At 39.8% G+C, this 25,293-nt stretch overlaps 1 protein-coding gene across 2 annotated transcripts in view; it reads right to left on the bottom strand.

Annotated features, from left to right (window-relative positions):
• The window catches only part of lyst (lysosomal trafficking regulator), a 277,149-nt gene that overhangs the window by 144,101 nt on the left and 107,755 nt on the right, over nucleotides 1-25,293 (bottom strand). For both annotated transcript variants that reach the window (XM_059982158.1, XM_059982159.1), the window contains exons 5-8: nucleotides 17,740-19,804; nucleotides 12,804-13,809; nucleotides 11,185-11,346; nucleotides 4,829-4,985 (exon numbers count right to left, since the gene is read on the bottom strand). In XM_059982158.1, coding sequence (XP_059838141.1) covers nucleotides 4,829-4,985; nucleotides 11,185-11,346; nucleotides 12,804-13,809; nucleotides 17,740-19,804 — 3,390 coding nt within the window. The remainder of the gene's footprint in view (nucleotides 1-4,828; nucleotides 4,986-11,184; nucleotides 11,347-12,803; nucleotides 13,810-17,739; nucleotides 19,805-25,293) is intronic.

Here is a 25,293-nt window from a genome sequence, read left to right as displayed (position 1 = left end):
GAACAAACAGGTGATTCTGTGAATGCAAAAAGCAAAGACGGATGGTAGTTTGCCTCCCAGGTGCCAGGGTTCAAGATGTTTCTGGACACATCCACAATATCCTGAAAAGGAAGGATGAGCAGCCAGAAGCCATGGTATATACTGGTAGCAATGCCACAAGGAGAAAAAGGGAGGGGGTCCTGAAAACAGCAGGGAGTTAGGAAGGAAGCTGAGAAGCAGGACCTCAAGGGTAGTGATCTTGGGTTTGCAACAGTGAGGATAGGAATAGAATGAAGAGGCAGATAAATGTGTGGCTGAAGAATTGAAGCAGGGAGCAGGGATTCAGATTTCTGGATAGTTGGAACCTCTTCTGGGGCAGGTGGGACCTGTACAAAAGTGATGGGTTGCACTTGAATCCGAGGAGGACCAATATTCTTGCGGGCAGATTTACTAGAGCTGTTGGTTGTGGTTTAAACTAACATAGCAGGGGATGGGAACCAGCATGATAGAGCCGAGGATGAGTCAGCGGGTTTACAAGTAGATGATGAGTGAAACATGAGTGTAAGAAAAGACAAGCCAATGCAGACAGAACAAAGAATTATATTGTATCACAGTGGCAACATTCAAAGGGCAAAGAATGCAGGACTGAAAGTATCATATTTAAAAGCAAGTAGCATTCAAAATGAAATAGACGAACTTGTGGCGCAATTAGAGATTGGTCAGTATGACATTGGTGGGCATCACTGAGCGGCTAAAGGAAGGACATAGTTGGGAGCTTAACATCAAAGGATATACTTTGTATCAAAAGGACAGACAGGAAGGTATAGGCAGTGGTGTGGCTCCGTTGGTAAGAGATGTAATTACATCTTTTGAAAGAGGTGACATACGGTCAGAAAATGTTGGAGTTAAGAAATTGCAAGGGTTAAAAAAAATTTACGGGAATAGTATACAGGCCTCTAAATAGTAATTAAAATGTGAGGTGAGATTGCAAAGGGAGCTGGAAAATACATGTAATAAGGGTGAAGACAATTATAATGGGGGATTTCAATATGCAAGGGGATTGGGAAAATCAGGTTGGTGTTGGATCGCAAGAGAGGAAATTTGTTGAATGCCTACAAGATGGCTTTTCAAAGGAGATTGTGCTTGAGCCTACTGAAGGAAAGGCTACCTTAGATTGGGTATTGAGTAATAATGCATATCTTATTGAGAAGCTTAACATAAAGTAATCTTTGGGAGGCAGTGATCATAATATGATTGAATTCATACTGCAACTTGAGAGCTTAAGGTTAAGGAACCCTTAGGGAACAGTGATCACAATATAATTGAGTTCACTTTGAAATCTGAGGAGAAACTGAGTTCCAGTAAGTCGGTTTTTCAATGGAATAAAGGAAATTAAAATGGTATGAGAGGGGAACTGGCCGAAGTTGACTGGAAAGAGATACTAGCAGGAAGGACAGCAGAGCAGCAATGGCCAAAGTTTCTGCGAAAAATGAGGTTAGTACAAGACATACAGAGGCATGCAAAAGTTTGGGCACCCCTGGTCAAAACTGAGTAGAAAATGAACTGATCTCCAAAAGTCATAAAGTTAAAGATGAAACATTCTTTTCAACATTTTAAGCAAGATTAGAGTACTATTTTTGTTTTGTACAATTTTAGAGTGGAAAAAAAAGGAAAGGAGCACCATACAAAAGTTTGGGCACCCCAATAGATTTGAGCTCTCAAGATAACTCTTACAAAGATCTCAGACCTTAATTAGCTTGTTAGGGCTATGGCTTGTTCACAGTCATCGTTAGGAAAGCCCAGGTGATGCAACTTTCAAAGCTTTATAAATACCCCACCTCCTCAAACCTTGTCCCAACAATCAGCAGCTGCCTAGCACTCTGAAAATTAAAATAAATGATGCCCACAAAGCAGGAGAAGGCTACAAGATCACAAAGCGTTTTCAGGTAGCTGTTTCCTCAGTTCGTAATGTAATTAAGAAATGGCAGTTAACAGGAACGGAGGAAGTCAAGTTGAGGTCGGGAAGACCAAGAAAACTTTCCGAGAGAACTGCTTGTAGGATTGCTAGAAAGGCAAATCAAAACCCCTGTTTGACTGCAAAAGACCTTCAGGAAGATTTAGCAGACTCTGGAGTGGTGGTTCACTGTTCTACTATACAACAGCACGTGCACAAATATGACCTTCATGGAAGAGTCATCAGAAGAAAATCTTTCCTGCGTCCTCACCATAAAATTCAGCGTCAGAAGTTTGTAAAGGAACATCTAAACAAGCCTGATGCATTTTGGAAACAAGTCCTGTGGACTGATGAAGTTAAAAGAGAACTTCTTGGCCGCAATGAGCAAAGGAATGCTTGGAAGAAAAAGGGTACAGAATTTCATGAAAAGAACACCTCTCCAACTGTTAAGGATGGGGGTGGATCAATATTGTTTTGGGCTTGTGCTGCAGCCAGTGGCATGGGGAACATTTAACTGGTAGAGGGAAGAATTAATTCAATTAAATACCAGCAAATTCTGAAAGCAAACATCACACTGTCTGTAAAAAAGCTGAAGATGAAAAGAGGATGGCTTCTATAACAGGATAATGATCCTCCAGGTTGAGTCGGTTGTGAAGAAGGTGAATGCAATGTTGGCATTCACTTTTAGAGGTAAAGATTATAAGATCAAGGATATGATGATGAGGCTCTATAACGCACTCCTGAGACCACTCTTGGAGTACTGTTTGCTGTTTTGGGCTTCTTATTTTAGAAAGGATATACTGACATTGGAGAGGGTTCAGAGAAGATTCACGAGAATGATTCCACGAATGAAATTACCGTATGAAGAATGTCAAGCAGCTCTTGAGCTGTATTCCCTGGAGTTTAGGAGAATGAGGGGGGATCTCATAGAAACATTCTGAAAGTTAAAAAGGCCTGAACAGATGAGATATAGCAAAGTTATTTCCCATGGTCGGGCAAGAGGGCACAACTTCAAGACTGAAGAACTTCTTTTTAGAACACAGATACAGAGTAACTGCATTAGTCAGAGGGTAGTAAACCTGTGGAATTTGTTGCCACGAGCAGCTGTGGAGTCCAAGTCATTGGGTGCATTTAAGGCAGAGAGATAGGTTCTTGATTAGCCAGGAATGAGGAAGTGGTAAATAGGAGCTAAGGGGGGGGGGGGGGGGGGGGGAAATGTCATCCATACATTACAGGTAACTGGGCGACTGTCAGGAGAATGGGGGAAGATGAAAAGCCAGTGCAGATAATACCTATGTCCATTCCCCTCAGTAATAAGCATACAGTTATCCCTCAGGACCTGCGGGCAATTGGTTCCAGGAACCCCCCCCCCCCCCCCCCGCAGATACCAAAAGCCGCGAATGCTCAAGTCCCTTATATAAAATGGCGTAGTATTTGCATATAACCTACGCATATCCTCCCGTATACTTTAAATCATCTCTAGATTACTTATAATACCTAATGTAAATGCTATGTAAGTATTTGTTATACTGTACTGTTTAGGGAATAATGACAAGAAAAAGAGTCTGTACATGTTCAGTATAGGCGCAACCATCGTAGCTCTTCTGGGAATGCTGATGCTGCCTCGGCATCAGCCGACGCCGATTTTCCCATGATCTTTAAGTTCTTGAGGCTGTAGCGCTTTACACAGCGAGCCAGCCATCCTTTACTAGCCTTAAACTCCTTCCTCTCGATCACAACACAAGTAGCAAACAAACAAGATGCGAGGTCAACAATGAGTGCTGGAGAGAGACTGAGGATCTGCGAAATGGCAGGAGGCTACAGCGGGGTATGTCTACACATCACTTCATTCACGTGGATTCAGTGCAGTACTCAGCGCGTGGCAAATTCAAGTTTTGGGTTTTTTTTGGAACTTTCTGGAATTTTTTTCTCGAATATTTTCAATCCACGGTTGGTTGAATCCACGGATACGGAACGCACGGATACAGAGGGCCAACTGTACACTTTTAGATACTTTTGAAGGGGTCAACCTGCTAAGGGGGAGCCACAGAGACTGTGTCTCTGGCACAGAGTCTGGTGCTGTGGCTCAGAAAAGGAGAGGGGTGAAGAGGACTGCAGTGTCGATAGCAGATCCCTTAGTTAGGGGAATAGAAATGAGGTTCTGTGACATCTGGATTGTATGGTGCCTCTCTGGTGCCAAAATCAGGAAAGTCTCAGATCCAGTCCGAAGCATTTTCAAGATCAAGGGTCAGCAGTCAGAATTCTTGGTACATATTGGCACCAATGACATTGGTAGACAAAGTGAGAGGTCCAGAAGAAAGATTTTAAGTAGCTAGGTAGAAAGTTGAGAAACAGGACCTCCAGGGTAGTAACCTCTGGATTGCAACTGTGCCACGTGCCAGTGAGGGAAAGAACAGAATGATCTGTCAGGTGAACGCATGGCTGAGGAACTGGTGCAGGGGGCAGGGAAAACTCAGCCATTGTAGTATCTCAGTGCTTAAGATATCACAAAATGTTCTGAAGATGCTGCACAACCTGCTGAGTCTTTCCAGTACTTCAGTTTATTGAAATGATTATCCAACCAAATGTTTAACTATATTTTGCAAAAACTAAACACTACAATCTCCAGAAACTTGACGTGAAAAATGTGCATTTAATTTTTGGTAACTATTACAATTTTAACCATATTTCAGAAAATATAAAAATTGCTAAAGTGTTAACCATTTAATGAGCCCTTTATAACTTTGTAAAAAATTATCTACTTTGAGTTGTATCAATTTTAGTGATACATACCTGTACACAAATACATGGTCAAACAGAACAATGTCTCTCTTAGTAGTTAAAAAGATGCAAAGTAGGGACAATGAAATCTACAGAAACTGGTTATATGCTCACCTTCCTCCTTTGTCGTCACATCTTCTGGGTTACTTTCACTATCAGCCTCATACCCTTCCTCTTCTGCAAAAAGTCTGATGCTGTAATACTGTGATTCTTCTGTCTCATCTGAAGTATCACCCATCTCTAGTCCTGCCTCATCATTCACTGCCTGTTGCTGTAGATATAATTACGTTTTGAACAAAAAACAACAAATTCATTTTTTGTATTAATAATCTTAAAATAATTATCTCATTGTAAAATTAGTAACTGCCTTTGTATTAAATAAATTTGATCAACTTTTAACTGAATTATCAAAATATTCAATATTTCAAAGCTGAAAAAGCTGCTATAACTAATTTCCTAAATATATTCCCCAATTATTACTGTATTACCTGGAAGTATATGCTATGAGTTCAAATATATGCAAGACGTAACTACTGGCTCCTTCCCCCATCAGATTCAATCACTCAACCACACTCAGGAACAATTTACAGTGGCCAATTAACCTACAAATCTGCACATCTTTAGCACGTAAGAGGGGCACATACAATTCAGAGAAGGACATGAAAACTCCACATTCTGGAGACAGATTCCAAGCCAGGACACTGTATGCGTACTCTGGATTCTGCTCTCTGTCCATCCAGTTCACTTCCCCCACATGTTAGCAGGTATATTTTCAGTTTTCTAGTCCTTGTGTTCCAGAGGAATACTGCAATAATCCAACCCGGTTTAGTGAGTCATTTGTCACACCCTATTGTCTTTTACCTCACCTAGCCACTGTGAAACTGAATCACCAAAACTGGCTCCTTATGAGTAAGATCTCCAGAGTGCATGGCCTACCTAACAAAAATGCAAGACCAGCTCTAGTAATGCTCTGACAGCTAGTTATGACACAATCTCACACTGACTAGATGGTAAAAAGTTTGAATATCTGTGAAACCAATAACAATTATACACTTAAAATAATTATAGTCTGTTAAGATTAATCAAATTTTAAAAATGTGAAATCTGAAGGGCAAAATGACACTAATATTTAAATATCTTAAATGGACTTCACAAAATAATTACATAGTGTACAATCAGTGTTAAATCTCTGAAATTGACAATTTTTTCTCTGGGGTCACTTCCCTCTACAGAAATGAATGAAGTCACTGAAACTATGCCAAGTTGTATCTGGCACAATAGTAGTGGCCATATTTCTCACTATAACTGCTGGGAGACTGCAGGTTGTGAAAACCCCACTGTCAAATTTCATCTGTTAAATAAGCAAATATGGTCAGAATGATAATACTGAAGACTTCATAATAGTTCAACCCCGTGGCCTTTAGAAATGGTTGGATTATAAATCTGGCTCTCCTTGTTTAAAAAATGTTATGCACTGCTACTGTAAGAACATACCTTCATTTAAACTTTTAAAACTACTAACTAATGTTTCAGACAGCCTCACCTCTCCATATCTTACTGAATTAGAATTTTATTAACATCTCAAGAAAGCACATTGGAATGTTTCTATCTTTATCACTCCTGCATAAAGAAAACTTACTGCAATCAAATCTGCTACTTTATAATGCCTTTGTACAAGTTAACATTTTATAGGGAAAGAAATTACATTTGAATGCTGCCAATAGCCAATGAAAGGCAGGTGACTGGGTAATTCAGTGGTCAGTTACAGGTGGTGATGACAAGATTCATGCATAGCTATCTTCTAATTGTACATATTCTGGAGAAATTGCTGTTTTAACAGGGAGCAGCAGAGGTTTCCATTTCATTTGCTATTTAAATAGATTATCTATGCTGAAAAATTTAATGATTCCTGTGAGCCATAAATGCTGTCTAAACAACTAATTGGATGACATAATGTAATCAATATAAAACCAACATAAAATCACTGAAGAGAGCAAATCAAATGGACTGAAAAATTTCAGCCTCTGGTGTACATGTAGAACATAGAACTCTACAGCACAGTACAGACTTTTCAGTCCACAGTACTGTGTCGACCTTTTAACTAGCTCTAAGATTAACCTAAAACTTCTCTCCTACGTAGCCCTCCATCTTTCTTACATCCATATGCCTATTTGAGAGTCTTAAATGCCCCTACTGCATCTACCACTACCATCATCCCTAGCAGCACATTCCATGCACGTACCACTCTGACATCCCACTATACTTCCCTCCAATTACTTTTAAATTATGTCCCCTCATATCAGCCATTTCTACCTCTGGCTGTCGACTCTAGCTATACCTCTAAGCATCTCATATTTCTATCAAGTCAAAAAGGCTGGAAAGATTTATACATATTGCATAACCAACCCAGACAGCACTACAACTGTCCTGCCTCAAGGCGCTGTTCGTTTTGTAAGCAGTTCATAAGGTAATCTATTTTACATCACTTCCTGTGGGGCTAATTTGAATTTCAACTTGAAACACACACAGGAGAATGACATCCATTTCCATCCACTCTTTATTTGTCCTTGAAACAGCAATATCTTTAGTTTTCCCATTAAAAGCCCAGAAGAAAGCTTCAGGCTCAGTTGATTATTGAGGTGGCTAGCTCCCTGCCTAGCTTTGTCCACTGTGCACTGCAGGGGCAGTAAAACAATACTTCCGTTACCATAAGATATTGAAGCAGAAGTAGGCCATTTGGCCCTACTAGCCTACTCCACCACTCAATCATGGGCTGATCCAATTCTTCCAGTCATCCCCACTCCCCTGCTTTCACCCCGCACCCTTTGATGCCCTGGCTAATCAAGAACCTATCTTTGTCTTAAATACACACAATGACTTGGACTCCACAGCCGCTTGTAGCCACAAATTCCTCAGGTTTACCACCCTCTGACTAAAGTAATTTCTCCACATCTCTTTTCTAAAAGGATGCCCTTCAATCCTGAAGTCGTGCCCTCTTGTCCTAGACTCCCATACTATGGAAAATAACTTTGTCATATCTAATCAGTTCAGGTCTTTTAACATTTGGAATATTCCTGTGAGATTCCCCCTCATTCTCCTGAACTCCAGGGAATACAGCCCAAGATTGCCAGATGTTCCTCATATGGAAACCCTTTCATTCCTGGAATCATTCTCATGAATCTTCTCTGAACCCTCTCCAATGTCAGTATATCCTTTCTAAAATATGGAGCCGAAAACAGCACACAATACTCCAAGAGTGGTCTCATGAGTGCGTCATATCCCTGACCTTATATTCTTTACTTCTAAAAATGAATGCCAACATTGCATTCACCTTATTCACAACCAACTCAACCTGGAGGTTAATCTTTAGGGATTCTTGAAAAAGGACTTCCAAGTCCCTTTGCATCTCGGCATTTTGAATTCTCTCTCCATCTAAATAATAGTCTGCCTGTTTATTCTTCCACCAACACTTTCCAACACTGTACTTCATTTGCCACTTCTTTGCCCATGCCCCTAAGCTACCTATATCTCTCTGCAGGCTCTGTTTCCTCAACACTACTCACTCCTCCATCTATCTTTGTATCATCAGCAAACTTAGCCACAAATCCATTAAAACCATAGTCCAAATCACTGACATACACCATAAAAAGCAGCAGTCCCAACACCAACCCCTGTGGAATTCCACTGGTAACCGACAGCCAGCCAGAATAGGATCTCTTTAGTTCCACTCTCTTTTCTGCCAACCAGCCAATGCTCCACCCATGCTAGTAACTTCCCTGTAATTCCATAGGCTCTTATCTTGCTAAGCAGCCACATGTGCAGCACCATGTCAAAGGAATTCTGAAAATCCAAGTACACCACATCTACTGCATCTCCTTTGTCTAACCTGCTTGTAATTTCCTCAAAGAATTACAGTAGCTTGTCAGGCAGGATTTTCCTTTAAAGAAACTATGCTGGCTTTGGCCTATCTTGTCATGTGCCTCCAGGTACTGCGTAATCTCATCCTTAACAATCGATTCCAACAACTTCCCAACCACTGATGTCAGGCTAACAGGTCTATAGTCTCCTTTCTGCTGCCTCCCACCCTTCTTAAATAACAGAGTAACATTTGCAATTGTCCAGTCATCCCATACAATGCCAGAATCTATCAATTCTTGAAAGATCATCGTTAATGCTTCCGCAGTCTCTCCAACTATTTCCTTCAGAACCCGAGGGTGCATTCCATCAGGTCCAGGAGACTTATCCACCCTCAGCCCATTAAGCTTCCTCAGCATCTTCTCAGTCATAATTTTCACTGCACATACTTCACTTCCCTGTCACTCTTGAATGTCCGGTACACTGCAGCCATCTTCCACTGTGAAGACTGATGCACAATACACATTCAGATCCACTGACATCTCAGCATCTTTTATTACAACATCTCCAGCATCATTTTGTATTGCCCTATATCTATCCTCGGCTTTCTTTTACCCTTTATATACTTTTAAAAACTTTCAGTATCTTCTTTGATATTAGTCACCGGTTTCCTTTCATAATTCACCTTTTCCTTCCCAATGACCTACTTTTTCGTTTCTTTCTGCAAGTTTTTAAAAGCTTCCCAATCCTCTATCTTCCCACTAGCTCTGGCTTCCTTGTATGCCCTCTCTTTTGCTTTTACTTTGGCTCTGACTTCACTTGTCAGCCACAGTAGTGTCCTACTTCCCTTTGAAAATTTATTCTAATTTGGAATACATCTGTCTTTCACTTCCCTCAGTTTTTCACAGAAACTCCAGCCATTGCTACTCTGCTACCTTTCCTGCAAATGTCCTTTTCCAGTCAACTTCGGCCAGTTCCCCTCTCATGCCATTGTAATTTCCTTTATTCCACTGAAATACGGACATGTTGCATTATATTTTTCCCTCCCAAATTTCAAAGTGAACTCAATCATATTGTGATCATTGTTCCTTAAGGGCTCCTTAATCTTAAATTCTCCTATTACCTCCGGATTATTGCACAACACCCAATACAGCACAGCCGATCCCCCTAGTGGGCTCAACAACAAGCTGTTCTAAAAAGCCATCCCTTAGCCATTCTACAAATTCTCTTTCGAGGTCCGGTACTGACCTGGCATTCCCAATCCACTTTAATGTTAAAATCCCCAATGATTATCATGACCTGTCAAGATGAAGCCATGCTCAGGTTTGAGGAACAACACCTTATATACCGGCTGGGTAGCCTCCAACCTGATGGCATGAACATTGACTTCTCTAACTTCCGTTAATACCCCTCCTCCCCTCCTTACCCCATCCCTGATATATTGTTTTTCCCCTCCCTTTTTTTCTCTCTTTCTGCCTATCACTCTGTATGTTCTCCATCTTCCGCTGGTGCTCCCCCCTTTCTTTCTCCCTCGGCCTCCTGTCCCATGATCCTTTCCCTTCTGCCAATCGCCTTTCCGGCTTTCAGCTCCACCCCACCCCCTCCGGTCTTCTATCATTTCACAGTTCCCCTCCCCCTCCTACTTCCAAATCTCTTACTATCTTTCCTTTCAGTTAGTCCTGACAAAGGGTCTCGGCCCGAAATGTTGACAGTGCTTCTCCCTATAGATGCAGCCTGGCCTGCTGCGTTCCACCAGCATTTTTTGTGTGTGATGCCTTTCTGACATGCCTTTTCTACCTCCTGCTGTAATTTATAATTCACTTCCTGGCTGCTGTTTGGAGGTCTGTTTACAACTGCCATTAAGGTCTTTTTACCCTTGCCATTTCTTAACTCAACCCAAAGAGACTCTACACCTTCCAATCCTATGTCATCACTGTCCAATGATTTAATATTATTTCTTATACACAGAGCCACACCATCCCCTCTGCCTACTAACCTATCTTTCTGATACACTGTACATCCTTGGAATTTCAGCTCCCAAAGGCAGCCATCCTTTAGCCAAATTTCAGAGATGGCCACAACGTATTATTTGCCAATCTGTAGCTGAATTTCAAGATTGTCTATTTTATTTCTTATGTTGCGTGTATTCAAATATAACACTTTCAGTCCAGTATTTGTTGCTTTCTGTTTTAACTGCACCATATCTCTATTGCCCTGTAACTCATGCCAATAGCTTTGATTAAGCCTCATCTCCTGCCTGTTCTTTCCATCATGTCTGTCGCACACTTTGATTTATTTCTGTTTTTCCTTTCCTCAGCCCTATCACTCCATTTCCCATTCCCCTGCCAAATTAGGTTAGACCCTCCCAAACCTATCCAGGCTCTACCTATCCAGGCTAAAAACCTTTGAGGAATTATTTTGCCCCTTCCTTACTCAAATAGTATATAATCTGAGGTCAATCAAACTGAAAAAAAAACTCGTGCTATTTTGCTAATGCAGAGATCTTTGGTTAAGTTGAGCACTATTTTAACAACAACTTAATTATTTGTATAACAAACTACTTAATTCGCAAGAAAAGTTAAGCTATATTACATAAATGCAAGCCAGGTTATCACCTTTATTCTCCCTTGCTCAGCAGAACAGCCAACAGGAGTACTTCTTCCCAAAGCTACACATTGCAAAGAGTCAAAGAGGGGTTTGGCTAGATGAGAATTAACAATCCCCGAATGCACAATGAGTTCTCGAATTTCAGTCAGTATTTCATCCACAGAAAGGTTCTGGAATTAAAATAATAAAAACAGATTCAAAAACATCCTTTGAAAATTCTCATTCAAAATCCATCCCATCTAAAAAAATACTCCATAAAATCAACGTCCTCAATGAAGCCTTTGATCACCTATCCTTAATACCTTGAATAACTAACAATCAACTTTTTTCTGATAACATATTGCAGTAAATAGCTTTGGCAGGTTTAATTATGTTGCAGATACAATACATAAGCAAGCAGTGGATACCTCTTCCAAAACCATGTTAATCAGATGGGTACTGTTATCCTCTAATCAAGAGAATGCAGCTGAGGGAGTGTGGAGTGTGGAGTGAGGGGTGGGCAATATGGAGGAGAGTGATGAGTTTGGTCTCTTTTGGGAATAAATTGTGAGCATATGCTGGGTTGACAAGCAGAGGGTATCAGATCACCAAGAGCAAAAAAATCAGAAGCTTTTCTTTATTGCAGAAACCCACTATTGAAATAATGGTAGAAGGAAAATCCTTGTCAGCATTGAAAAATGGAATAGATAAAATAGTATGAAGGATATCAAAATGAAAAAACACAGTAAGTTATTTTAAAAGATAGCACAAGTGTCCCTCAATTTTACCATGTTACTCCTGAAATTGTCTTCCCCCAAAAATAATAACACATTTCAATTCTTAAATATCATAACTAAAATTTATCATAACTGGATACTTGTGAAGTAGTAGTATTTCAGGATATATATTGCATACATTTTTCTGACATTAAATTTGACTTTTGTAATTTATATTGTTGTGAAATTTCAACATAAATCTACTTCACCAGGAGAAAAAAAGCGTAGTAGAAGAGTTCAAGTAGATAACACAAACTATGGTCAATAGACAAGCTTTGAAAAGTTGACTTTTGAAAGCCAGCAATCAAGGCACTGTAGATGGATACAGGAACAATTGTTTAAAAAAACTGGTCAAGAAAATTAAGTTTATTAGTGGAGCAGATCACAACCACCAGGCTTCAGTAATTGAAAACATAAAAGCAGGTTTAATCCATTAAATTTTACACCTTTCAAGAGCATGTATTTTTGGTCCCATGGTAATAGCAAACAAAATTTTACACTTAACTATCAAATCAATAATACTGGATTGCATTTAAGTTCAATTTATAAAGAGTAACAAGAATCCAGTGGGGGGAAAAAAGAGGTCAATCCTGTTAATCTTTTGGCTCCTTTCTCTGGGCCTACAGGAAGTATGAAAGAGAAAAAAATTAACTTCATTTCACATCATGTTCAACCAAGAGGATAGCAGGTGACTATCTTTCAGGTCTCTACAAAACAAAAATGTTCAAAGAACTTCAACTGCAAATCAATAGTGATTCAACTGCAATAACCTCCACTAGGCAGAACAAGATTTCTGGATTAAATGCTCCTAACACTGGGCTGTAGGTGCTATCATGCTGCTAAGAACAGCAGCACAATAATGAAAAGTATACCTGTGGAGAAAGTTCCAAATCTGTTCTCCCAGAAGGAAGCGAAGCGTGTAAGCAGATGGCTAGTAAAGCTTCCAGCAACCTGATGCTCTGCAATGCCCACTCCTCCTCTGTTCTCTGTAGTTCTGGCTCCACAAAATCCCAATCTTCATCACCTTCTGCAGCAATACTCTGCTCGTCCAAATGATCTGCTGATTCTTGGACAATTTCAGACTCTGATTTAGTCAATTCCTCACTATTGCTGACATCTGATGCATCTCCATTGGCCATCAGATCTGAAGATGAATGTAAGGAAATTTCTAACTGCTCATGATTCTCACACTGAGTTAATGTTCTTTCTTTGTTTTCATTTCCATTGTCCATGATTGTTTTGGATAGTCCCTGAATAATAATCATCACCAATCTATGACAGGCCTCCAGACCACCTAGTTTATGGAATTGCTTCTGGAATAATACATTTTTCAAGTAGATTGAACGACATACAGACCACACATCTGCTGCATGTCTGATCTGCTCTTTTGAAGGTAAAACAACATTGTCTGGTGATAAATGAGGAAGCACATTTCCCACAGGTTCGCTGGCTGTGCTATCATAGCCAGAGGTATCTTCAGAATCGTTAGCAGAGTCACGATCAGATTCAGGCTCTTGACTGATGCACATAAATGCCACACACAGAAACAAGTTTATCACATTTATATGGATGTCTACATTTCTAACTTTCTTCTTTTTGGGGTGAGATTCTTTCAGAGCTGCATAAAACCTACTTAAGCTCTGCTGCATCTCATTTTTATGTGGTGTAGTGTGTTGGCTACTTGCAATATCACTGGTATTTAAAGCAGAGTCCTCTGTATTGGTCTCCTCATCCTCTTCTCCATCTATATGTTGATCTCCAAGGCACAGGATTAAAGTTTCAAAAACCATCAAAGCACTGGATCTAATGCAGTCTAGATAAATTAATTCTGTCATCTGATTTAATCCACTGCAGCTCAAAAAGAGGCTTCTAATCAGCCTGCAAAAATAAACACATATTTGTCATGTAAAACATACCTAATAACCCAAATTTACATTGATATACAATCTATCAAATAGAAATCAAAATTCAAGGGAGTTTCAACAGCAGTCAGGAAAAATAAATTCCTGAATGGAATGACAACCAACAAAATAAGTTACTCTGTCCTTACTGTGATTTTATATAATATTGTTTATTGAATAGAATTATCTGATCTGGCTGAGGAACGACGCCAGTTAAAGGGTGAAATGTGTGCCATGAATTGTATTAAAAATGTTGTTGTCATTATATAAACTCACATCACATATGGAAAATTATCTAACTTTCACATAGGGTCAATCTAATTTGAAAATATATGACCTCAAACTCTTGCTGCTTACAAGGGAGCAGAATTTGGGAATGGAGAGACAGAAACAGACTGAAAAAGACCAGAAGACCACAAGACACAGGAGCAGAATTAGGCCATTTGGCTCATCAAGTCTGCTCCACCATTCAATCATGGCTGATCCTTGTTATTTATGAGACTCATTCATTATAAGGTCAGCTGCATTATGCATCAAAGGGATCTCCTCTGCAAGGAATTTGTTCATAGTCCCCATGCCCGTGTGGATTTCCTCTGGGTCCTCTGATTTCCTCCCACATTCCAAAGATGTACAGGTTTGGGTTAGTGATTAGTTGATGCCTATGCCTGCATACTTACATCTTGTACCAAATGCATGACTGTGCATTTTCCAACACTATTTCATTTGCCACTTTTTTGCCCATTCTCCAAATCTTTCTTCAGCTTACCTGTTTCCTTATTGCTACCTGCCTCCTCCATCTATCTTTGTATCATTTGCAAACTTGGCAACAAAGCCACCTAAATCATTGATATAAAGCATAAAAAGTGTTCCCAACACTGACCCCTGCGGAATACCACTAGTAACTGACAGCCAACCAGAAAAGAATCATTTTATTTCCACTCACTGCCTCCTACCAATCAGCCAATGCTCTAACCATGTTAGTAACTTCCCTGTATTACCACAGGCTCTTAACTTGGTAAGCAACCTCATGTGTGCCACCTTGTCAAAGGCCTTCCGTAAGTCCAAATATACAACATCCACCACATCACCTTTATCTATCCTACTTGCAATCTCCTCAAAGAAGTTCAACATGTTCATAGGGCAAGATTTGCCCTAAAGGAAACCATTGCGACTGTGTCCCATCTTTTCCTGTGTCACCAAGTCCCCATAACCTCATCCTTAACAACTGACTCCAACATCTTCCCAACCACTGAGGTCAGGCTAACTAGCCTATAATTCCCTTTCTCCTGCCTTCTTCCGTTCTTAAAAGAGGAGAGTGACATTTGCAATTTTCCAGTCCTCCAGAACAATGCCAGAGTCCAATGATTCTTGAAACATCATTACTAATTCCTCCGCAATCTCTACTGGTACTTCTTTCAAAACCCTAGGGTGCAGTTCATCTGATCCAGGTGACTTATGCACCTCTAGGACTTTCAGCTTTTTGAACACCTTCTCCCTTGTACTAGTGACTGCACTCACTTCTCTTCCCTCACACCCTGCAATACCTTGCACAGTTGGTGAAGAATGATGCAAAATGCTCATTTAGTTCATCTGCCTTGACCCCTATTACAATTTCTCCACCTCGTTTTCTAGTGATACTATATCCACTCTTATTTTATAGATACTTAAAGAGCCTTTTTCTATCCACCTTGATATTATTAGCTAGCTTGCTTTCATCTTCTCCCTCCTAATGATTCTTTTCGTTGTTTTCTGTAGGTTTTTAAAAGCTTCCCAATCCTCTATCTTCCCACTAAATTTCGCTTTGCTGTGTGCCCCCTCTTTTGCTTTTACATTAGGTTTGACTTCGCTTGCATGCCACAATTGTACCATTCTGCCACTTGAGTAATTTTTTTTTGTCTTTGAAATGCATCTATCCTGCACCTTACTCATTTTCCCAGAAACTCAAGCCATTCCTTCTCTGCTGCCATCCCTGCCAGCATCTACTTCCAATTTACTTTGGCCAACTCCTCTTTTATACCACTGTAATTTCCTTTATTCCACTGAAATACTGCTTTCAGGCTTTGCTTTCTCCCTATCAAATTTCAAGTTGAACTCAGTCATATTGTGATCACTGTCTCCTAAGGGTTCCTTTACCTTAAACTCCCTTATTGCCTCCAGTTGATTACATAACACCCAATCCAGTAAAGCTGATCCCCTAATAGGCTCAACAACAAACTGCTCTAAAAAGCCATCTCATAGGTATTCAACAAATTCTTTTGAGCTCAAATCTCTTGGGGTGCCCAAACTTTTGCATGGTGCTCCTTTCCTTTTTTTCACTCTAGAATTGTACAAAACAAAAATAATACACTAATCTTGCTTAAAATGTTGAAAAGAATGTTTAATCTTTAACTCTATGACTTCTGGAGATCTGTTCATCTTCAACTCACTTAACTATTCACAGTAACAGAAATTTTGAACGGAGTGCCCAAACTTTTGCATGCCACTGTACATACACAGCCACAAGGCAACTTTAGTGCCAAATGACTGCAATGCTAACCCTTTATAAATTTCAATTTACAAACTTATCAGATGCGAATTCCAGGATTGAAGCATTGGACAGAAACTGCAAATAATTCACACCAAAAAGCACAATGATTCAAAATCTAAACTTTAAAATCAAAAATATAAATGGGCATCATATTGTATTCAATTTTAATTTCATTTTGAGTCCTTATCTTCATCAATACAGAATGATTACTACAATTCTTCTTGCACTCTGAAGACAACACAAATCACTTTAGCACAAATTTATGCTTTTGAAATGCTATTGTAATGGTAGAAAAGCAATTACCAAATATAAAATGCTAGGTTTTGAAGATGCTGGAAATCTTGAATGACACACAATTCTGGAGAACTCAACAAGTCAGGCAGCATCTATGGAGGGGAATGAACAGTCGATGTTTTGGGCTAAGACCCTTCATCGGGACTGGAAAGGAAGGGGACAGAAGTGAAGGAGTACAAGCAGGCAGGTAATAGGTGAGACCTGGTGAATGGAAGGTGAGTTGGGGCGGGAAGGGGTTGAAGTATGAAGCTGGGAGGGGGTAGCTGGAAGAGATTAAAGGCTGAAGGAATCTGATAGGGCAGTGGACAATGAAGGAAAGGGATGTGGGGGAAACCAAGAGGTGACGGGAAGAAAGGAAGGGGTGAAAGTGTAACCAGAATGGGGAAAAAGACAGAGAGAAAGAGGGAGAAAGGAGGGAGCTGAGATTACTAAAGTTGGAGAAATTGACATTCATTCCATCAGGTTAGAGGCTACTGAGACAGAATATCAGATGCTGTTCCTCCAGTCTGAGTTTGGCCGCCTGATGACAATGGAGGTGGCCATAGACAGACATATTAAAATGGGAAAAGTAAGTCAAATCGACAGGAGATCCTGCCTCTTTCAGCAGATAGAGCAAAGGTGCTCGACAAAGCAGTGCCCCAATCTGCATCGGGTCTCCCAATGTAGAGGAGGCCACACTGGGAGCACCGAATGCAATAGATTTGAATAGAGAACACATTTTTGTTAACAGTGGAAAACAAAGACCAGATAACCTGTTTCAGATGGTAGGTAAAGACAAAGAGTGACAGACACCAGATCTTCTCTGCCCTTCAAAGAGTGCTTTGCATTCACCCATCATTTTGACGTCTCATCTGAAAGACTGTGTCAGTAACACTTCCAGTAGCAGCCCTGATTTTATACTTGGAGTACTAATTTGAAAACTTTGGCTTCAGAGTTGAAATTCTGCCTGAATCAGGGTATGTTTGTTTTAACATTGTGTTACATCAGCAGCTTGCTATAAATTTACTCTTATTTTTATTATAACCTACATCCTCCTTAAAATGAAACTTGTATGACACGAAAAACAGCAACAAAAGGCTTACTCACTTGGATTTAAAGAGTGAAGGCAATGTGTGCAGGTGAAGTTGAAGAACATCTCGAGACAAATATCTTATGTGGTGATTATATGCTTGGGTAGAGTGCCTTGTTACCCTTAGCTGCTGTCCATAATGAGACAGCTCCACTCCCTTTTGAAGCACAGTGTTAAAGATATGAGTGTAAAGTTGCCATTTAACCACAGCATTGCCTTTTTGGATTAGGTAACATATATGGCTGGCAACTTGCAAACTCAGTTGTGTGTCTTCAATGAAAAGAAGATCTTGGTAAGCTTCCAAGGCCTCCCAAGTCCACAGTATGTCTCTGGACCTTCCATTTGGTAAGATACCATCTGATTGGAAATTGGGATTGGAGAGACTGGATGAAGAAACAGTTTCTAGTAAATTTCCTTGTAGAGCCTCAGCAATATCAGGTGTCTGACTACTGTCGATTGTGCAAATATTACAGCTTGCATGTTTCATTTTCTCTGTTACCTCTCCACCCCCAAGCTGTTCAAGGATAAATTTACTCAGAATATTCAAGATGTGCAGTTGACAGCTTTTTAAAGTTTGTGACTTCATGGCATAAAGCATGGGGACAATGACAGATCTTGGATCCATGCAACAGCAGATTCCCACAGAATGAACACCTGATAAAATGTACACACAAGTGCTGCTTAAGTTAATTTCTTGCAGCAAACGCAGACACTGGTGAGCACACAGTGCAATACAGCAGCAGCGACTGGGATAGCAAATTTCACCATCTAATGCTACGTCTAGAGGATTTTTGGACTGCTGATATTTGAATACTGCAACAGGAAGACCTGACAGATCTCTGTGGTGGTGCAAAAACTGAGAGTATTCACATCGCCTGTGCCTCTTACGTGTACAAACAGATTGGTGGTGTTGTTCTGATTTTACTTTCTTGACAATGCTGATTATTTTCATGACATTACCAATCAGCGATTTGATATGTTCTGCTGCCTCTTTAGACTGGGGATCAGCTTTTGTAATTAACATTTCCATCTTCAGCACTGTACTTTCAAACAGTTCAAAGCCATGATGCCGCGTAAACTCGTGGACGAGGTCCATGGCTTGGCTGAAGAAGAAAGGATTAGTGGAAGCTGACTGCAAGGTACAGATTAGAATTTGCAAAACTACCTCAAGTAACTCGGGTAGCAAGAGCATTTTGTGATGAGAAGATGAGAAAGAAATATCTTTGCTGAGTTCCTGCAGAGTCTTCTTTGGCTGTAGAACAAAAGGATCCAGGCGCTTTTCAATACAATTCTTAATCTTCAATGTTGCCCTCAGCAAGTCCACAATATTTCTTCTAAGTGTATCTGGAATGTTATTTCTATAATTTATTTCAACTGACATCAGGTGTAATACAGTCCGTAAAAGCATTCTTTGAACCAGGGCTGCTGGTTCTGTTGTCCATCCCATAGCAACTTCCTCAGCTTCAGATTTATTACTATTGCAGCAGTCCCCAAACCCTGCCAAAAATTCTGTTAATGTGGGAACTACACTAGCTGCTAAAGCTGGGTTGTGATTTAAGGCCATGTCAAACTTGCAAACTTTTTCTAAGAGAGACAATAAAATGTGACAAAGATCAAATGGAGTATTAGCTATTCTACTTAAAACAGTTGACTCCATGTCTACTTCTTCCAAAACAGTAGCACTTTCTGAACTTAAGTTATCGTGTACTACTTCGCTGACTCTCAAGGATGGAAGCAGAGAGCCCATGGGGGAGCTATAGTCCTCTCTTGACTGACGGGTTATAAAAGGCTGCAAAGTCTGCTGCCGTCTCTGTCTGATCATGACTGAACTGTCATCAGCTGAACCAGAGTCAGAATCAGATGTAGAAAGTGGGACTTTCCTTGCATCCCTCAGAGTGTAGCACTGAGCACTTCTACGTTGTCGCCTTGTCTTCCAATTGCTGGTGCTGCATCTTGATGGTACCTGAGCATATAAAACCAAGTTTCCATCTGGTGTGTGATCTGTTTTTTCCTGAGGTTTAGATGCAGAATATTTGGTCTCTTTGGTACACAAAAGATCTTCGAGTGCAGATAGATTATAATCTACAAAGCAAAATAAAGAAAAGTTATGGCACAAAATACTTTAACATAACTTGTAGATATCAAGAGAAAATATTAGCATAAAACAAACAGGTGGGTCATAAAGAGAGCTTTTGGCACACTGGCCTTCATAAATCAAAGTACTGAGTACAGGAGTTGGGATGTTGAAGTTGCTAAGATCAAATTTGGAATATTGTTTGCAGTGCTGATCACTTACCTACAGGAAAGGTTGAATAGGTTAGGACTTTATTCCCTGGAGCGTAGGAGAATGAGGGGAGATTTGATAGAGGTATATAGAATTATGAAGACGATAGATAGCAGCAAGCAGGCTTTTTCCACTAAGGTTGGATGAGATTAGAACTATGTAGGTCATAGGTTATATTTATGGGGAACATCTTCATTCAGGGTGTTGTGGGATGAGCTGCCAGCAGAAGTGGTGGATACAGGTTAGACTGCAACATTTGAGAGAAATTTGGATAAGTGCATGGATGGGAGGGGCATGGAATGCTATGGTCCAGATGTGGGTAGATGGGATTACACAAGATAACAGTTTGGCATGGACTAGATGGGTTAAAGGGCCTGTTTCTGAACTGTAGTGGTCTATGACTCTATAACTAATGGATTAGAAACAAGGCAACCTTGGATGCAATTTTACAATTCCATAAATTATTGATATTCAGTCTGCAAGCAGCCATGACTATACCTCACAAGATAACAATTAGTTATATTCATTTCCAGATGCTTTTACATAAAAGTAGTAATGAGAAGTTGTTGAGCTGGAGGCAGGTTCCTTTTTTATGCCAAGTCCATCATCAAACATTTATTTTGTGGGTAGTTGTGCTGATGTTCATCAGTTCCCCTCTTCACTGAAACAGTATTTACTGTGTCTTTGATAAAACTCTATTGCAGTAGTCTTACCTTTAGCGAAAACCACTGATCTTTTATTTATAACTGTACAATATTTTAATATTATGTTTAATGCATTATTTTTAAAATGGTCTTCCTTATTAACAAAATGGTTGGATGATATATTTTTCAGAAACATTTGAAAGAACATCTTGAAAAATAATACTGTAACTTATATGAGCAAGCAGAACAGTTACAAAGTGCAAAGCAAAATAGAGGGTATCACCAAATGATCTGTTTTCTTTTTCCACTCACCACCTCTACTCGCATCTTTATACTGGCTATCACCAGCTCCCACTCTTAGTCCTAAATGCAGGATTTGGTTCTGAAATGTCAATAATTCCTTTCAACCCCCGCCCCTCACCACACACAACACATTCTGCTCAAACTGCCGAGTTCTCCCAACAGATTGCTCTTTTCCAGTAATGTTTAATGTCAGAGGAAGATCAACCATTGCTATGACGGAAAATTTGTGATTTTCTTCAAAGGGTGCACCCAGCAGAGGATGGTGCTCAAAGAGGCTGTGCCAGAGGGGATGGTTGGAGGCTCGGAGGTTCATCGGACTCAGAGTCCGCTGCAGTTGGGGTGTTTTCATTGTGTGCTGCGTCTGCGAGGCTGAGTCTAGCAGCACTGTGGAAGTCCATAGTGGGGGTATTCCCTTCTGCCACCTGCGTGGGGTGACGAGTCTATCGGGACCCTGAGGACTTGTGGAAACTGTGTGGTGATTTCTTTTGAACTTATAGTCTTTTAACATCTTTGGACTATTTTTACTGTGCCCATGGTCTGTTTGCTTGCACTGTTGTAACTATGTGGTTTTGTGTAGGTCTTGTAGCTTTAGTTTTTGGCTTGTTGGGTGGTAGAGTTGGTCTCCTGACTTGGTGTGTCTGGGTAGTCTTGTTTTGTCTGGTAGATTTGGAGCTCCTTTCCAGGGAACACGCTAAGATGGTAGCGCGATATTAATACGCAGCAGCCTCTCCGGACTCTGGATTTGGGGATTGCCAAATGTTATGTGCATTTTCTGGTGTAGTCTGTTTTGTCGTGCGCTTTTGTGATATCATTCTGGAGGAACGTTGTTTCATTTTTTAACTGCATTGCAGTTGTGGTTTTTAAATGACAATAAACCGAAATTCAATTCAATTCAGCTGCATTTTTTATAACTATCAGCAGGGAAGATACAGTCAATACCTCTAATTGATGTTGTTTCGTTTTGTGACAACTTCCCTGATCCACTGGCAAACCCATGGTTAAGTGGTTACCTTCACCTACCCAGATCCCAAACAATAGAATTATCTACAATGTTTCTTCAGCTGCCTCTCCTCCTTTACAAGGCTTAGAAAAAGCTATTTCTTTGAGCAGGCTGGACAATGTTATGTGCTCTTCTTTTTCTCAATACATAAATATTTCTAACCGTCCCTTTTTTAAGGACAACACAGAGTATTGTTCCATCATAAAGTTGCCATGTAGATACATAGAACAATACAGCATGGGAACAAGCCCTTCAGCCCACACTGCTGTGCCGAACCAATTAAATTAATAATCAAATGGCAAAATAAACTAATTAGTTCGCTTATATAACATCCATATCCTTCACATTAATATGTCTATCTAAATGTTTCTTAAACATTCCTAATCTCTTTACCTCTACCACCACCCCAGGCACCCACCACTCTTTGTACAAAAAGCACGTGCCCCTCACGTTTCTGCTGAATTTACCCCCACTCACCCTAATGCATGCTGTCTGGTATTACACATTTCAACTGTAGGAAACTGATATTGTTGGCCTACTCTATCTATGCCACCCATAATCCTATAAATCTCTATCAGATCTCCCCTCGGCCTCCACCACTCCAGAGAGAAAAAACATGTTTAGTCAACCACTCCTTATAGCACATGCCCTCTAATCCAGGAAGTATCTTGGTAAAACTATTCTGCACCCTCTCCAAAACTTCTGAAATCCTTCCTATAATGGGGCGACCAGAACTGTATGCAATACTCCAAATGTAGCCGAACTGGAGTTTTATAAAGCTGCCACATAACTTCCTGACTTTTGAACTCAATGTTCACTAAGTTGCGTAGATTAAAAAAGGAATTTACAGAGTACCACATAGAAAGTCAGATGGTATTCAAGCATTTTAAGCTTGCTCATAGCTAACAACTTATTGTCAGTGGTCAATGTTGCTGATCATAAGGCCCTACAAGGATTAGATCAAATGGTCAAATAAACATTATATAAAGAATGAATTAGAACAAGAATTGACAAGAAAATTAGAGAGGTCCAAAAGATATCAATTGAAGTCCAACAGATATCTATTAGGACATATTCAGACTCCCCAGCTACTTCCTGGAGAATCTAAATGCTTCATTATGATCATTGATTTGCCCGAGATTAGGAAAATTATACAAGACCAAATAAAATATATGGGTTTTCTTATTTGAAAATAGTCATTGCTTCACTACTGCAACATTTAAAGCCTGGAATTCCCTGCTCAACATTGTGAGTATCTCGGCAAAAAGGACTCCAGTGATTCAAGGTGCTTGCCAAAGCATTCAAAACAATTGTTTTTTTGTTAGTTAAGCCCATCACCCCTACTGGAGCATAGGCTGTCAAAAGAAGCCAGTCTTTAAAGATGTTCCCTGTTGTAGCCTATCTTCTTGGTGTCAGCTTCGAGGTTGCATTGTTACATGTTTTTTGGCCAGCCTCTCTTCCACATTCCCTGGGGTTTCCACATTAGTGCTTCTATATTCTACATTCCAATAGTGACGGGCCTTGAATGATAGATGGTTGATCAGCCCTTTGGCTTTCAGCACAGGACTTTATCCATCTTCAAGCAAAGATTCTCTCCAAGGGATGAGGTATTTGGAGATTTCTTTTGCTCTAGTTTATACAACATGGGTTGCTGGTCCCATCCCCAACCCTTCTCCTTCCATAGTCATAAAATCACAGAACACTACAGCACAGAAACAGGCCATTCAGCCCATCTAGTCAATGTCAAACTATTAATCTGCATAGTCCCATCAACCTGCACTTGGACTGTAGCTCTCCATACCCTTTCCTCTCTTACTAATCAAGAACCTATCGACCTCCGCTTTAAATATACCAAATCTCTAGGCCTCCACAGCCATCTGTGGCAATGAATTCCACATTCATCATCCACTGGCTAACAAAATTCCACTCAGATGAAGGGCAATACATTTTAGACCGGATGAAGTATTCCCATCTATGAATTAATTTAAAAAATGAAAGTATTTACAATAACCCTCAAGGTAATTGCTGAATATTTACTGTATACCCAATTGAAAGAAACTTAGAACTCAAAGTAACTTCATAGTTTTAATATCATAGTCTAGATGACAATTAATAAGAATCACTGTCTGCATGATTACGATGATTTCACATTCAAGAGATGAATTTCACACTGCCAAATCAAAACTTAAAAAACAGAACATTCGAACATAGATATTACAAACTGATTGGTTATCCAACATCTGCATTAAGTAGTTTGCTATGTTAAGTTTTCCATGTATCTCTTGCCATTTACTTGGGCAGAGCAAACAAAAGCAATGATATGAACTTACTTTTACTTCTATGTTATGAATGAAGTTATAAATTCAATATGTTGAATATGTCAATAGAAAAACCCAGAGAGGCCATTCTTCCTCCCCCAAAACTTAACTTCCATCCTTTCATTCCATCGAGGGGAATATTTTTTCCACTATTTAGCAGCATTCTGCCTTTACATAATACCAAAAAGCTTTCTGCTCCTGTATCCTGTCAGCCACCTAATTCTTAAGGTTCTGCTGGGTTTGGAAATTTTCTGCAAATTTCTCCCTATATTTTGAAAATTTTCTGTCAAACTCCAGGTTTCTAGGACTTACATCATCATCCACCTCAAATACCCTCTCCAACACTCCTCCCACTTCAAAAACAGGAAGACCAGATCCTCGCCCAGTCTCAATCACAGCCCAATGGCTTCAATATTACCAACATTTCCATTATTGGTCCTTGTCCTTGATTAGAACCCATTTACTCCTGCAAGTTAATCAATCTATGTGTAAGCCCACTGAGTTTTTGACTGAATTGTTATTAAACACAATGCAGTCACATCAATTTTTAATTCTTTAAATCACGACCTGGCAATGCCAGGAAAATGACAATCCTTTTCTTCTTTCAAAAGGAAAATTTGTTCTGTCTTATCTGCAGCAAAAGATTTAATCTAAACTATAAAAAGGCACTGAAAACATGCAAAATTCAAAATGCTTGACTAAGATCATGATTTGCCTGAGATTGTGAAGATGATGCATGACCAAATAAAACAGGCGAGCCTTTATAAATGGAAATCAAAATTCAGCTTGTCCAACAACATTCATCATCTCTAGAAACAAAATTATTTTGAACAGACTGCATCATATCTCCTTTCGTAGATCAGGACTGAATGTTAAAAGAACAATTTGGTTATAGTAATTTTGAACAGCAGTTGATTTCTCTCTGAAGGTTTGCCATCTAAACTGATGATCAGAAAACTGTGAAAAGTAGACAAAGCAAGAAATACCAAAACTAAAATTGAAAGCTGTTGTTAGATATCTTG

Source organism: Hypanus sabinus, chromosome 10 (assembly GCF_030144855.1).
Source record: "Hypanus sabinus isolate sHypSab1 chromosome 10, sHypSab1.hap1, whole genome shotgun sequence".
Taxonomy (NCBI): Eukaryota; Metazoa; Chordata; class Chondrichthyes; order Myliobatiformes; family Dasyatidae; genus Hypanus; species Hypanus sabinus.
The sequence above is the reverse complement of the archived record's forward strand: the minus strand, read 5'-3'. Positions and strand labels throughout refer to the sequence as shown.